We start from the raw sequence: 15,065 nt of genomic DNA, 5'->3' as shown, positions 1-15,065 counted from the left end.
TTTATTTGTATTACTTAAATATGTAAATATAAGACTCATTGCGTGTAGAAAAATAGTAACTGAAATTGTCTTACGAACGTCCAGGAAATAAAACGCGAGATTACATAAGTATCAAGTTCTGTTTTTATAAATATTGTTTCATAATATCTACATTATGACGTTATCACTAATAATCATTATATACTGATTTATCCGGAACGTTTTGGTCACGCTAACCAAAGATTAATATCTTTCTTTGGAATTTTCTATATAATAACAACTTAATTTGAAAAGACAGTAATGAAAAGATTTTAATGATACGCTCGAAATATTTACAAAATATTTTTAAATAAGAGAAAATTTTCAATAATATTAATTAAAAAATAATTATTTTTCGTAAAGGATGTAATCTATTAATATATTATACATATTTGTGTCACAGTTAAAAGAAATTAAAAAAAATTCATTTTTTCTCCTACATTAGAAATCCATTTTATTTTAATTAATTAATATATTTGTTTTTAGTTTTCAATTAATTAATAACTCAAAATCCAGAATAACAAACAAAATCGTTCATTATTATTGTTCATGAAACTATATACTCTCGATAAAATAATGTCATTTATTCTTCAAAAATTAGCTACGATAAAGAAGCAAACTTTGCGCACATTTCATTCCAACTAGGCTAGCATACTCTTTCAATTCTTCTTCTTTTTGCTTTATATTTCTTTGTGCTTTATAAATTCTGTAAGTCATTATCATTTCTCTATATAAAATGAATATCTGAAAATATCAAATTTTAGTTTAATTTATTAAGGTAAAAATGTAAATAATGTTTTGAACAAAGTAAGAATATAAACAGACCTTATTAATATCCACTACACCATCTTCATCTATGGCATCTATGTCCTCATTGAATCTACAATACTTTTCTTTGTCCAATCTTGCTAAACAAGGTTCAATGTCACACCAAACATAAGTTTCTGGACATAATAGCTTAGATGGTTTCATTCTAGCTTTGTACCGCATCTTAGGGCAAGTATGTATGTAAAATCCCATGTAGTAATATTTTAAATTATTTGCGATTTTATTGAGATGTCTTGTTAAATAAATTTCTTTCAAAGAACTGAAAACAATAAATACATATTTCAAATGAAGAAATATTTAAGAATTTCAATTATATAAAAAAAAAATATAAAACTATTTATTGACCTAAAAGTTCCTAAAGAAAGAAAAGAGTATTCTGGATCATAAAAGAAATATACGCTCGAAACACACGATGGCAAAATATCAATAACACCAATAGCAATCAATTCATTGTCCAGCCAGTATTGCTCGTGAAAAGAACCATACCCTTGAGGTGGGCCATTTTCAGGTATCCATTCCTTTAAAATGTCATATAAAATAATATTAATTAAAAATTAAATAAAATACTTTTATAAAATTACTAATTACGTTTTTGGTGTTTAGTTTAATATATAATTGGCATTAGAGATTGCACATAAAGAATATGTATACATTTTATTTAATAAGTTAAAAATATTGAATGGAATACAAAGTGTACCTGCAAAGGGCTCTCTACAAGAAAATTGACAAATGTTTTTTTATTACATTCCTCTGGTTCATCTCCATGAATAGCCATTTGATATTTTTTGTAAAGATTTGCACTTATATCGAGAGATTTAAGAAATTCTTCTGTCCTTACCCTCACCAATTTTATCTAATGAATTCGTGAAAAAAATTATGAATAAAAGAAAATACGCTTATTGCATTATTAGACATGCAAGATAAATTATATATTTGTTTTATTTTTATTCTAAAAAAACAAAGTAAATAATAACTTTAATTTATCAATCGAATATCGATAATTTCGATAATAATCGAGAATTTATAATCGATTGATAAACTTTAATTTTTAATATTTTAAGCTAGTATTAGAGTTTATCTATGAAATAATATTAAAGAAAACAACTTTATAAATACATGTATTTAGTGTAGTTCGCCTTATATGTTAAAAATAAACTATCAATTCAGACAAAAGGTCCACTTTGCTCCAATATAACTTCTTATTTAGATCAATATTATGTACAACATTTTTACATATAAGTAGAATATCAGAAGAAGTAAGAACTTCTACGATTTATATATCATTTGAAATATTTATAGAACATTCTCTAATGCTTTTGAAAGTACCATTTGTTTCATTTTTCTAAATTCTATATATTTTATAAAACATTAAAAAAATTTGTTACTATCTGAACAGTCTTGCATTAAATTATGTACAAGAAATTATTATTTATTAAATCAATAAAAAAAAATTGATACTACTATTGGGTTGTCCGAAAAGTTTGTGCAGATTTTATTTTTACGCTACCTACCAAAAATCGAAACGAACTTTCCGGACAACCCAACCAATAAGTACAAATAATACACAAAGTAAAGAAACATAACAAAAAATTTTGATGCATCTACTGTTCATTTTGATAGTATTTTACGGATCAGTGATCTTGGCACAATTCACATTTACCTGTAATGGGGATTTCACAAGAAACCTTGTATACTGTTGCTCTGTAATCTTCTCTGTTGGAATCCGATGTATTGTGCTTTGATATTTTTTATAGACCTCATAAGATTTTTTTGAAGTCATTAGATATCCAGAGCTCATCGGTGAGGTTCTAACTAGTTTCAGCTTATAAAAGTCATTAATTTAATACAAATTTATTCAATGAAAAGTAAATCAAACTATCTTCATATTGAAATATATAAGCCTGAATAACAGTTATCAACTGAATTGGAAGAACAGAAAAGTATGCTGTAAAAATTATATTCTTTTGAGAAGAGTAATCTTAAAGTTACAGAGCACTAATATATAGACCAATTTCTTGAATCTTTAATGACGTATCTGCAACATGTTTGTTTCATAAGTTTAAATTTCAAATACAATTGGAGAAAAGAGGACCATATTAGCAATTGCAGAATATTTTATTCATACTGTTATAAATAATTAAAATTATTAAATATATCAACTGGATTATAATGACAATCACTGGATTATAATAGATCACTTGAAATAATTTCCTGTTCGTATGTATAAAAAATGTTTTCTTTCTATAATACATTGTAACCTATAGAAAAATATATAAAAACCATATAATTTTTTTCCTTTCTTTTCTTCTTTCACTGTTAGCCAGCTCTTCTTTAAAAATGATATAATATAAATAGAAGATAGTAAAATACATGATAATATGGATACTGATATATTTTTTGATAGTACGAAAAAGAAAGAAAACATTTTGATTGATAATTATTAATGATATATTGGAATATAAGATTTATTTAATATTTATTACATTTAAAATGTTTTTATCTTAATATATCTTACCTCCAATTTTTTTGTTCCAGTCCATATTTCATCAAACAATTCCTCTAAAGTTTTAACATAATTTTGTTGCTTACTTTCTTTAAAGGCAGTTTCAATTTCTTTTAATGACTTCCCTTGAGCTAATAATTTCTTTTGTTTGCGTTCTATACGTAAAAATTTTGCTTTTTTACAAGGTATGCTACTAGAATTATTGCCTTCTTGTATTGTACTTGTTTCTAAAGCAACAGATATATTTTCTTCAGGATTTTGGATAGAAGCACTACTATCTGAATGTAGTTCATTCTTTAAATTACAGAAATTCTTGCTGTAATTTAACACCTTAGGATTTAATATTTCATTGGGTTCATTATCTATCGATGATACATTTAATTTGGAAATATTTTTCTGTGCCAGTATCGCATGCTTATTTGGAATTTGCTCAAAATTTATATCTGCAAATATAGCTTACTTAAAATAGAGAATATTCTAAATTGTAATCTATGTAAGTATAATTATAGGTATACCAGTAATATCTTGGCGTTCATCATTAGTATCCATAATTTCATCTTTCTTTAGTTCATTTCTTAAAAACTTTGTCATACGCTTTAAAATCTTTTTTTGTGATTTGGAGATTTTGAAGTTCAAAGCTTCACACCTATAAATTATAAATTTATGCATTGTTTTACATTTATATAAAAAAATATACTCACTTGATGGTATACATCGGACAACATGTCTGATCCATTGTAGGTTTATAACAATAACTACCACTTCTTCTCCATCCTCTATCTATTAAATTTTGATAATCTTGAACTGTCAAAGAGTGTGCCCACATACCTAAAATTTTTTCGATTATTCATATACATACAGAACAATATCATAGATTAGGTTATGTCGTTTTATTTTGTAAACTACACAAATTCATTGTCATTATTTTGACGAACATCTAATTAAAGCTTTTACCATGACTAAAATTTGTATCTGGACTTTTGCAATAACCACACGCATGTCTTTCTTCTTGAGCATAATACTCAACAATACTGAGAGGTTGACCAGACATTTTCTTTTAGTATTTACTTGATTTTGTTCAACAATCAAAGAACTAAGTAACAGTTTTATTTTTCACATATTGTAATTCTGTAACTACAAGAATGAAACTTTCTATTAATACGCTTTTAATTCTACGTTAAAACCAGTTTTAGTAGGTATTACTAATGACTAATATTAACCATAAGATCGTTTCAGAACATATTCTTCGGTGCGCCATCTTGGATTATTGAAACGAATAGCGTATAAGTATGAATTTTCAAACAAAAAGATTTATGGACTCAAATCATTTTCGAAATATATTCCCAGATATTTCAGATAACTACAAAAATGCAAATTATTTTTGTCAATGTTATTTTTCGACATTCATATCAATATCTTTTGATACGATTAGACAACAAAATATTGTTTAGTACCAACCATGTACTGATTTAGTTGAATAAAATAAAACTTGTACCGTGATATCATTATTAATTCTGGCAGATAAGTAAATATATAAATCTTCAAGTATTTTTCAAAAAATAACATACAATAACTCGTCCCTTCATTCGTGAAAGAAGCAATCGCTTTTATGAATGAACCTATCTTTTACGCATCAACGAACGGCCGTTACTACGGCTACAGAAACATTGATCTGTTCTTTTGGAGTTACCCCTTCCAACGACTTATTATGGTTTTTCGAATGGAGATCTATTTATTCTACTTATTAATTATATGAATATAGAACAAATAATGACTTTCATTTGTTTTTCGATTTTATTATTAGAAAAAAAGTATATATCACGCATTATAAAAAAAAATATTCCACATTTTTTTTTTATATCATGAACGAATTTTATCTTCCTGTTTTATTATACCCAATAGGTTCTAGTCATATTTCAGTTATCCTTCTGTCAGAGAATCTTTAGTTTATCAATTCTCTATTCTCATCCTTCTCTTATACCATCGTTGTACGTTGTACACGCGTAATTCCCCCACCAACTAGGGATTCGCCGAATAGAAAATCAACGATTGACGTCAATAGGAACCACCCTTCTGGACGTGAAAGCAAGATTAGATCAAGCAATATCAACAAATAACAATTATCCTTCTTTTACAGAATTCTTTTTCTTTTTCTATTCATTCACTCTTCTGTTACCGTATTCATAATTCTAGAAAATTAATTGCTAAATTTCTTTTAAATAAAAATTTATCGAAATTTATCGAAATTTATCTCTTTATTGAAAAGAAAAAAATATGTTTTCTTTGAAGAAAATGTGGTTGACGATTTGCTATTATCAAACGCAAGCATCAAATATCTTTTAGAATCCTAAAGTTTTATTTTGCTCATATCTGCATGCATTTTCGTGCACGTGATTTTACGCAAGCGTGGTATTACTTCATTGAAAATAGGTCAATTACGGGGAAAATCTATACACCGATAAATTACGCATTCTTTACTAATGATTTAATATTAATTTTCGATTAAACCGTGGTAATAAATATTTCTATTTGGGTTTAACATTTTCATTTTGTGAAGGAGAAAAATATTTGTTGGATTCCTCAGATTATCTTGTTACCTCTGGCAATTCATGGTAGAGAAAAACTATAGACCGTATTACGTTTTCACGTGGGCGTTTGGCCTGTTGCGAAGAATGAATTGAAAGTCCTTTTTTGTTTATATTTAGCAATCATTCAGACGAATATAAAAATCATCAAACATATTGGAAAATATACTCATGAATATTTTCAATGCTAAATGAGAATGAAAGTTCTTTCATTTAATTATTCTTGAAAGATTTAAAAAAAAAAGAGGGCAAGCGTACGTGAGAGAAAAAGAAGAATAAGGGAAAAAAGGAGAATGAAGAAGAGAAGGAAGAGAAGGAGAAGGAGGCGGAAACATCCCGAGGGTAGCTATGTGCTCGGGTCATTGCGTGGGTAGATCAGTATCACAATAAATGAAAAAGTGTAGGTGGATGCGCACGTTCGTTATTGCAAGTCTTCTACGCAAATGGCGAAAATGTGTGGGCGAAAAGTACGAAAACAAAAGGGGATGAGGATATAGATATATCTACAGACATACACACATACTAACACGAGGAAACATATACATAAATTCTTTGATTCACACATGTACTTGTTACAGGTGTATGTATATACTGAAGTATCTATGTGTTTGAAGGGTAGGTGGAGGGTAGGAGATGTGGGCTTGAGGTCGAGGGTGGGAGTAGTTGATCGACCGTACCCGCCACTGGTTTTCTAGTCGTCCTGCCGAGCCCCGACGTTCATTCCAGGCAGACCCGCCAAAGCCAAAAGGACGCAAACAAATCGCGCTGCAGATTTCAAAGAGACGAAAGGAAATCCTCGAAGAAGATCAAACTTGTTCGCTCATCATCACGATGGATTTTAAGGTAAATTTTCTTTTTTTTAACTCGATTTATACGATTTAATGAATGTAAAATTATTTTTTTAAAATAATTTTTTAAAAAATTTAATAAATTTTTTTTCGTTTTTGTTTTTACATTACTTGAATATCTGTTTCTTTCTTTCCTCTTTTATTTCTTGTCGTTTTAATTTATTTCTATATATATTAGATCTTTATAATTTTGTTTGGAATGAAATATTTATTAATTGAATATTTTATCAATTTTCCAAATTATTAAATTTACCAAAGATAGGAATGAGTAAAAATTAAGTAAGTTTAGCCTTATATTTAACATACGTGTCTTGACTTTTTATTTAATTTAATGTAATTTTTTATGTAGACATAAATAAATACGGCTCAAAAATATGAGCACCATTTTTTTTCGTACCTTATAAACATGAAAAGAAAATATTCTAGGATAAATATCAGTAGCTACAGCTGACGTGACATTTATCGCAGGCATATAAGCGTGCTTTCTTAGATAGAAAATCATGCGATATTAATACGTTCTACGTAATCAAAAACGTCATAAGATACGTCATAGATAGAGGTATTTATCAATGAATGGATGATCACTGAAATATATCTTTAATTATGAGCGATGCAGCTGTGAGCATCGTGTAGCACGATAAGCGACTACAGTATACCTACATGCAACAAGTGTGCAATTTCTAGGTCTACTATATCCAGCTTTCCTATATAGCTGTTGGCCCGCTTTAATTGAGGAAAACTCTCCATACGATTAGATTATCTGCGATCAGATATTCATTAGGAAATGTAGGTCCAGATTTTAATTAGTAATCCAATATTATTGAAGAAGAAAAAAATTCTTTTAATAGTTGATTTTCAAGAATGTTTAATTTTTATTTATTTTTATTTAATTCTTATATATAAAACAGGACTTTACTAACTTAAATAGTTAGAATTAATAAATGTACTGTGTCTATGATATTTAAAAAGTATGCTATAATATAACTACTATCTTGTGTTTCGTAGAAGTGTATTATTATATATAAAAAAAAAGGATATAATAAAACGTTATCTCATCGACAATTTTTTCCTATCTCAGAATATTATATTGTTTAAAAACTGAAACACGAACAAACATTTTCTTATAGAGCTTCCTACGAGGTATACCTATATCTTAATTTTTGATCAGCTATGTATACTGAAAATAGACTCTTGACATTCCGCGTTACGTGACATTTAAACTCTTCTCTCTTTTTCTCTTCCATGGTGACCTGATGCCTTTAATTGCTTATATTCAATGTGAAGCATCGTAAATCTTATCTAGTTTATAAAAAATACTCTCTAAATTTTTTTATAGAAAAACAATTGTAATCCATTTCTTGCAGATGCTTAATAGTTGGGCGTGTTTATTGATACTATGTACCCTAATTGTACTGAGCGTTTCCTTGCCGACGAGTTTGAAAGAGGATGCAAAGAAAACGGATCAAATAACGAGAACAAAACGTGAGAAAATTGATCACTCTATCGAATTGATCAAAAATTATCATATACATTCTCTTTAGGAAATAATAATTATTCTTGTAAACTTATATCTTTAGCAAAACGAGTTCAGGAAACGTTGATGTTCGGCAATCAACAAAATCGACAGCCTGAGAATAGAGGCAATCCGTATGTTTCAAGCGCAGAAAAAAGTAAAGAACATTAGTAAAGCTTTGTTAAACGTAGTTAAGACAATCGTATCGAGAATGTACATGAAACTTTGTACTTTCAGGGGCATTAAACGCGGCAGGATTAGATGCTTTAAAGATATCACTTACAAAAGAAAACAAATTCCCTAATCCAAAATCTCCAAGAAACTCTTTGGACGAGCGCGAAGTATACAATCCGTACGATAAAAATTACGAGTAAGTTCGAGATTGATAATTGAATTAGATAGATTTGAAGTATTAATGGAATCTATTCTAGTCTGAAAAAATATCTCGATTGATAGCGTGTTTTAATGTTTCTACGCAGATATGGAAAGGTTATCGTAACCGAAGAGGGTGACGAAATGCCGCATGTATGGGACGTAGCACCTTATGCTCGTTATTATATAGGCGACGATCGACGAAAACGATCAGAAAAATTAATTCCAAATATTCGTACAACTACTATTCCACCAACGAGTACGGGATATCACACGGCATATCAAACGCAACATTCTCCGATTCAGACAAAAAGAAGGTGAGCAAGAAAGTCATTGTCATTATCGATATCATTGGCATTACCATAAATTCGAATTATTTTTCTTTTGATGACGTCGCACCTGTGGAATGAAAATCCCAGGGAAACTAAATCGAGTAGAACATATCCTGAATTATTTTACCACCCGTTCATTCCTTTCCCAAAGCTATCTCCCCTTTTCTTCGGCGCTTTTTCTCAATGGGGACGAGAGGGTCGACGGGAGGGTCGACGAGAGGGCTGACGGGAGGGCGTTGCCCTCGGCAGGAACGGCGGTCGGCTTGACGACCGAGTCGTATTGAACAACTCGAAGATGTGTCGTCATCGTGCCGATCAGTAACCTATCCTTAGTATCCGAGTATCTTTGGAAACTGATCTTATGAAAGCAATTCTTTTTTCATTTACAGAACGCAGAGTCGCATTTACTTAGATTCATATTTATTCAAGGGAATATTTCTATGTATATGTATATACCTGTTTTACATTTTCTACGTCAGCGTTCTATTTTTATTTTCAAAAGCTATACACGATGAATATTTTGTTTGAACAAATGCCGATTGAATGTCATAGGTCATAGAGTGAATAATCAATGTTAGTAATATGATTAATAATAATATGGTTTATCTAACGATAATATTTTGATCGAGAGGAGAAATAGGAGCATTTTCGTTCAGAGAAAATTGCTCAAGTCACCCTATATAGTTTGCTGGAACCCTCTTAAAAGCTTCCCCTCTTCATTCTCCTCCATCTACGTATTACGTACATAAACGTAAACGCGCACACTCTCTCACAAGTATATAGATAAAGTTTGCCGCAGACTATGGATCGTTCGATACTAGTGACGCAAAAGAGGCTGGAGCTAGTAGAGGGGTTGAACGGTAAGGGGGAAGGAGAGTGTTTTCTAGAGTAGTGTGACCGTACGAAAAGCTGAATGGAACCAGCCAGGAAAACTAGGTCACGGTATTACTGCCATTTGCTATATAGTCGGACAATCAGCTGACATCAACACTCAACCCTTTAAAAGTATTTCCTTCCTCGTTGCATTGTGAAAAGCTTCTTTGTTACGAACAAGAGATAGAAAACCTTGTAAATCTTTTTTAGTGAAAATTATTGAATAAATTAGTAAAGGTCATCATTAGTTAAAAATAAACGATAATTGGAAATAAATGTATCGAGTATTTAAATCCAATGAATCGATAAAAAACCAATGAATGTAAAGATATTTTTTTTCGTTTGGATAATTTTTCCACTCATTTTGTCAAAGCACGAAGCAAGCGGAAGAAGTATTAGCATTATGAGACATGTGCTGTGATGCGGTACAACATTTAATAGCGATATAGATTTTATGAACAAATAATAAATTATCGAGCGATTAAGATTTAAAAAAAAAAAAAAGTAATACTTGCAAAAAAAGAAGATTCCTTTCCGTTTATTTTCGTTTTAATGCGATTTTCAAGGACGAAAGTAATCTTGTAATTTAAAAATATCCGAACGACTCAAATTTATGAGTTCTGTTATACAATCCTTTTAGCATTCCTATCTATGCGGAACCACGTTATAAACGCGATGTGGAAATTCATCCTGAACCTGCATGGACTCTTTTATCAATGTGGGAGAATGGACACCGCAACAGGTTATGATCCATTACGTACTTATACACGCGTACTTCGGTCGATAACTTTGAATTTGCTTTGATGTAAATTAATGCTTTGCTATTATTCAATTTATAAATCGTTACGAATTTTTACAGATATACGAACGAGGAATATGATAACGAAGAGGACGTTGATCCGTTAGAAGATGAAGATCCCAGAAATGGTAAAAATCCTACTAAAAATTTTTAGTTCGTTAGATAGAAATTTGAATAACTTTATTATTAATAAATAATTCTTAACAGCTCTCGCTTGGATGAATGTTCCTGCATATTCTTCTTATCGATATGGTACAGATACCCTCTCACCTTCTGATATCGGTATCGTGCATACTCACCCATCAAGTTATTACGACCAATATGAAAATCAATACGGACAACAATTAGATAATGGTGCTGCGCATCCTTATGTCAATCAGTATGGCACTCTTTATTCTCAAGACTCATATTATCCCACGGAGAGGAAATATATGGTTGCGAAAAAACGAGCACCGGTAAAACGCGATAATATTAACAATATTTAATAAGATTAGGTACTTTTACTTCATTTTTTTTCTTTTTTTTCTTTTTTCTTTTTTTCTTTTTTTTTTCTTTTTTTTTTTTTGTTAAACTCTATAACGTAGACAAAGGTGAAAATAAAACAGTACTTATAATGTGAAGAAACTTAAAAAGACAATTTGTCAAAATTATTTTCTAATTATTAATTTATTCATTTCAGAGTTACGATCCGTACGTTAATATCGTTCCACTACAAATGGGCATCCAACAGCGTGGTTATCCTCCCTATCCGCATCATATGGTTTATTAATTTATTAGCGTAAATTAACCGTACTTGAAAAATTTTCTATTTTATCAGGAATATTGGAAAAAGAAAAAGAGAGTTTGCGAAACTGTTGAGTGCAAGCTCACTTTGATTTGGGCATATTGTACGACAGATTTCTCGTAGACACTTCTCTTTAACTATATAATCCTTTATCGCGAATGAAAAAGTACCCGAGAGTCCAAGACTATTCATTTTCAAAAACATGGTGCTGGAAAAGACTTCTTTCAATTTGCAAGAATTTACTGAAACAGAAATACCATGGTTCCTTTAACAAATCATGTTTGCGCGTATGCACACACGCGTAGATAGAAATGTATATAAGTATGAATTTTCTATATACTTTTATTTTGTTTTGTTGTTGTTTTCTTATTATTTTTTTTTTTTTTTGTATTTTCATCCACACATTTGTTAACGATTGATCTTATGATTTTTGTTTACTTTCTCGATTAATCAAGTTTATGTTATTAATTGAGAGTTTTATATATTATATTATACTTTATGTTAAAGTTTTATTTAAAAATGTTCATTTTATCCGTTATTTTCTAATTCGAATTTTTATTTTTATATGAAGAAAAGACTGCTATTACTTGCATGATGAACAAATGTGATTGTAGTTAGAAAGTTTTACCTGCCTAAAAACACACACGAGTAAAATAAAAAAAAGAAAAATGGAAGATATTTTTCAGCACATTCTTGCAATTTGTTATTTAAAATTAATAAATTTTTTTCAAGTTCTCTTTATCGAATTTCCATTGTTATAATACGATCGACGAATGAACAATTATAAAATGAAAGGAATTTATTTTCGAATTGTTTTTATAATTAATCGTGTAATTATAATGAGACATTCATAAAATTAACAAAAAATATGAAATTAAATTAAAATCAGAGCCTCTTTGCATAGCGAAGATGACAATGGTTGCAATTTCCAAAAATGCATACATTTGACATAAAACGTCAATATATCCTTTATTCAATTGACACTCGTCGATTGACGCACAATTGCAAAGAAATCATCATGTATTTCGCATACTCTACAATAACGCGACATATCATCATATTTATTAAAAAAAAAAAAGAGTGCAGATTAATCGAAGGAAATATTTATTAAAGTTTCGTAAAAGCAAAAGTATAAATTAAAAATACAAATTAATATGACACCGTTCTATGAATGCAATAATCACAAGATCTTATGTTACTTATGTTAAATCACTATTATATTTATCTATACTAATTTAAGAGAAAGCGATAGCGAAATATTAAGTGTATCCATAGGGATAAGACCGAGCAGTGTTTGAAAATATTTTTTCTCTATATGAAAATACAGCTCACATGGCCTTCCATAATAATGTATACTCTGAGGAGACTGAATAATCGCTTTCTCGTTGGCCCATTTCGATACAAGAAAGAAATTAATTAATTAATTAATTAAAGCGATGACTCGAAATACAATAGCGCTGACTGACGAGAAACCATAGCTTTTAATGCTTTTGGTAATCGTTTAGTATACTTACGATTAGATTTATTTAGAATAAGTAGATATGATTATGAAGAAAAATAATTCAGTATTGCCAAGTAATTAATATTAAATAGAAAAGTGTTTATTAGTATAAATTTAATGAAAAAAATTGATCAACATTTATTACCTTCTACTTTTTTACTAATATTTTGGAAAACTGCAGTAAGAAATTAACAATTAATTGTGTTAAAAGTAGTAAAATGATAAAAAAGGTATCAGAAAGTTACTTGCTATCGTTAATTATTTTTGTTTCTTTCTCGAAAGCGGATTGAGATTTGAATATGGAAAAGAAATATCGATCTTCATATGATTTCTTTTACATAACTCCTTAATTTTATAATGTTATTATTGAATATAAATTCGCTTAATACGATATGTAACTTCATCATCGTCAACCATGTTACTATCTTAATATATCGTCCCTCGTCTATTTTGATGTTGTGCAACATAATACAGATTATTTCAATGTAAAGCAAAATCTTATCTTTCTTAATGTATGATATATTTTCGATATAAACAAAAATGAAAATTCTTGCACATAAAAATGAAATATTATAAACTTTATATTTTCCTCTGTATTATATAAATAATTATGACAAGTATTACCGATTATTCTATATTTTATAAGTTGACAATTATCATGATATAATATACGAGTAAATAATTATGTACTTAAATTAAATGTGTAAAATGAGTTTTTCTTTTTATGTTGGAACTGAAACCGTAAAAAAATCATGCTTTCTAAAAAAAAGATATAAAAGATTTCAATGATTGTGACTTTAACTAAAAATAATACATGTATAGTGTCTTGTTGTGCGCATATCTATACTTCGTTGACATCAGGTAATGATATTATATTCTTTAATGAACATCCCTAAACTATTATTAAAATTGTTTTAATTATGCAAAGCATTATATTCAATATTTGAAAAAATGCAATGAATAAAAACACGGAACTCGTAGTATTTATATTTATATTTTTACTACCTATCTTCTAATTTATATATTCTATCTTTTTCTATAGATTCTTTAAACATAAGATCATTACACTTTAGTTCTTTTCATTTTATTAATTTTTAAGGACTATTCATCATTCCTGGTTTTATAATTGTTTACGCTAACAATGAGTACAAGCGTAATTCTTTAACGATTTTGATGAAAAAGATCTCATTTTAAAAATGAAGATTTAAGCGAGGATATAGCTTTTTGGAACTTTTGGAAAAGCTTTATTTTCTTTGAAAAAAATCGCATCAAAAAATGGGGTTTCTAAAGCAATAATTTATACATAAAAATAAAGCTTTTTAAAAAATTTGAAAAAATCATGTCCTCGCTTTAACCTTCATCTTTAAAATGAGATTTCCTATCTTGTCAGTACGGAAGAATGAATCTCCCTGCATCTAATGCGGAAAGATTTCAAACTCCCGTGTAAAAATCCAAATCCCTCGATAATAAATCGACGATAAATCGAGCGCGTGAAAAGGAACAGAAAATCTGGGGTGGATATTTTGAAGGTCGCTCCATCCAAGTAAAGTCAAAGTACCTAAATCGAGCTCGACTTCTCCCTATTGAAAGAAATTGTTCAACTCAAGGGATCTTCCCAAGGATCTACAACCAAGGACTCCATCTGAAAGAAACTAGAAATGTTTAAACAATTACCAATGTTAAAAATTACCAAAAATATTAATTTTTTAATCTAAGAAAGAAAAGAAAGAACTTAGATGTTTCCTCGTCGGAATGCGTAAGAAAACTGGATCGATAAATATAAAAATCCGTCAAATCTATATTTTTGTTGATATTAAATGTATTCTACGACGTGGAGATCAAAATTTACCTGTGTTTAAATATTAAATTGAAATTATTTTATGTTAATCATTTATTACGAGTTGTGTAATGTTTAAACAAGTGTATATTATTGTTTAAATATTAGTTTGTTGTACTCCATGTACATTATACATCGTTTAAATAATTATAAAATTATCGAAAGTATAATTTATTTAATCTCAGACGTTTGGAAATAAAGAGCTTCGATACTTACTTATCGAAATGCGAAAAAAGCTGGATTAATAAATGTCAAAATCGATCGGACGTTTA

The 15,065-nt window shown here is 29.0% G+C and overlaps 2 protein-coding genes across 8 annotated transcripts; one reads left to right on the top strand and one right to left on the bottom strand.

The window, feature by feature from the left end:
* Positions 1-85: 85 nt before the first annotated feature.
* Ate1 (arginyltransferase 1) lies at positions 86-4,964 on the bottom strand. 4 transcript variants are annotated; one of them, XM_035884181.2, is made up of 11 exons: positions 4,808-4,964; positions 4,570-4,709; positions 4,304-4,483; positions 4,051-4,177; positions 3,865-3,995; positions 3,362-3,792; positions 2,507-2,668; positions 1,544-1,699; positions 1,192-1,364; positions 844-1,105; positions 86-762 (listed from the first exon to the last, which is right to left on the bottom strand). In XM_035884181.2, the coding sequence occupies exons 3-11, from the start codon at positions 4,398-4,400 to the stop codon at positions 616-618; spliced, it is 1,686 nt and encodes a 561-aa protein (XP_035740074.1). In that variant the 5' UTR covers positions 4,401-4,483; positions 4,570-4,709; positions 4,808-4,964; the 3' UTR covers positions 86-615. The 4 variants fall into 4 exon arrangements, with proteins under 4 accessions (XP_035740074.1, XP_035740073.1, XP_035740076.1 ...); XM_035884180.2 differs by having other exon boundaries at positions 4,304-4,709; XM_035884183.2 differs by lacking the exon at positions 2,507-2,668 and having other exon boundaries at positions 4,304-4,709.
* A 1,652-nt stretch (positions 4,965-6,616) lies between these two features.
* On the top strand, positions 6,617-13,136 carry LOC118449515 (prohormone-2). 4 transcript variants are annotated; one of them, XM_035884176.2, is made up of 9 exons: positions 6,617-6,777; positions 8,147-8,264; positions 8,360-8,452; positions 8,533-8,665; positions 8,775-8,984; positions 10,513-10,614; positions 10,732-10,799; positions 10,879-11,126; positions 11,351-13,136. In XM_035884176.2, exons 1-9 carry the CDS (start codon positions 6,766-6,768, stop codon positions 11,438-11,440), a joined length of 1,074 nt encoding a protein of 357 aa, XP_035740069.2. In that variant the 5' UTR covers positions 6,617-6,765; the 3' UTR covers positions 11,441-13,136. The 4 variants fall into 4 exon arrangements, with proteins under 4 accessions (XP_035740069.2, XP_035740070.2, XP_035740071.2 ...); XM_035884177.2 differs by having other exon boundaries at positions 10,879-11,165; XM_035884178.2 differs by lacking the exon at positions 10,513-10,614.
* The last annotated feature ends 1,929 nt before the right edge of the window (positions 13,137-15,065 follow it).

Source organism: Vespa mandarinia, chromosome 3 (genome assembly GCF_050613455.1).
Source record: "Vespa mandarinia isolate Hongniang chromosome 3, ASM5061345v1, whole genome shotgun sequence".
Lineage (NCBI taxonomy): Eukaryota > Metazoa > Arthropoda > Insecta > Hymenoptera > Vespidae > Vespa > Vespa mandarinia.
This window is presented reverse-complemented; position numbering and strand designations above follow the sequence as displayed.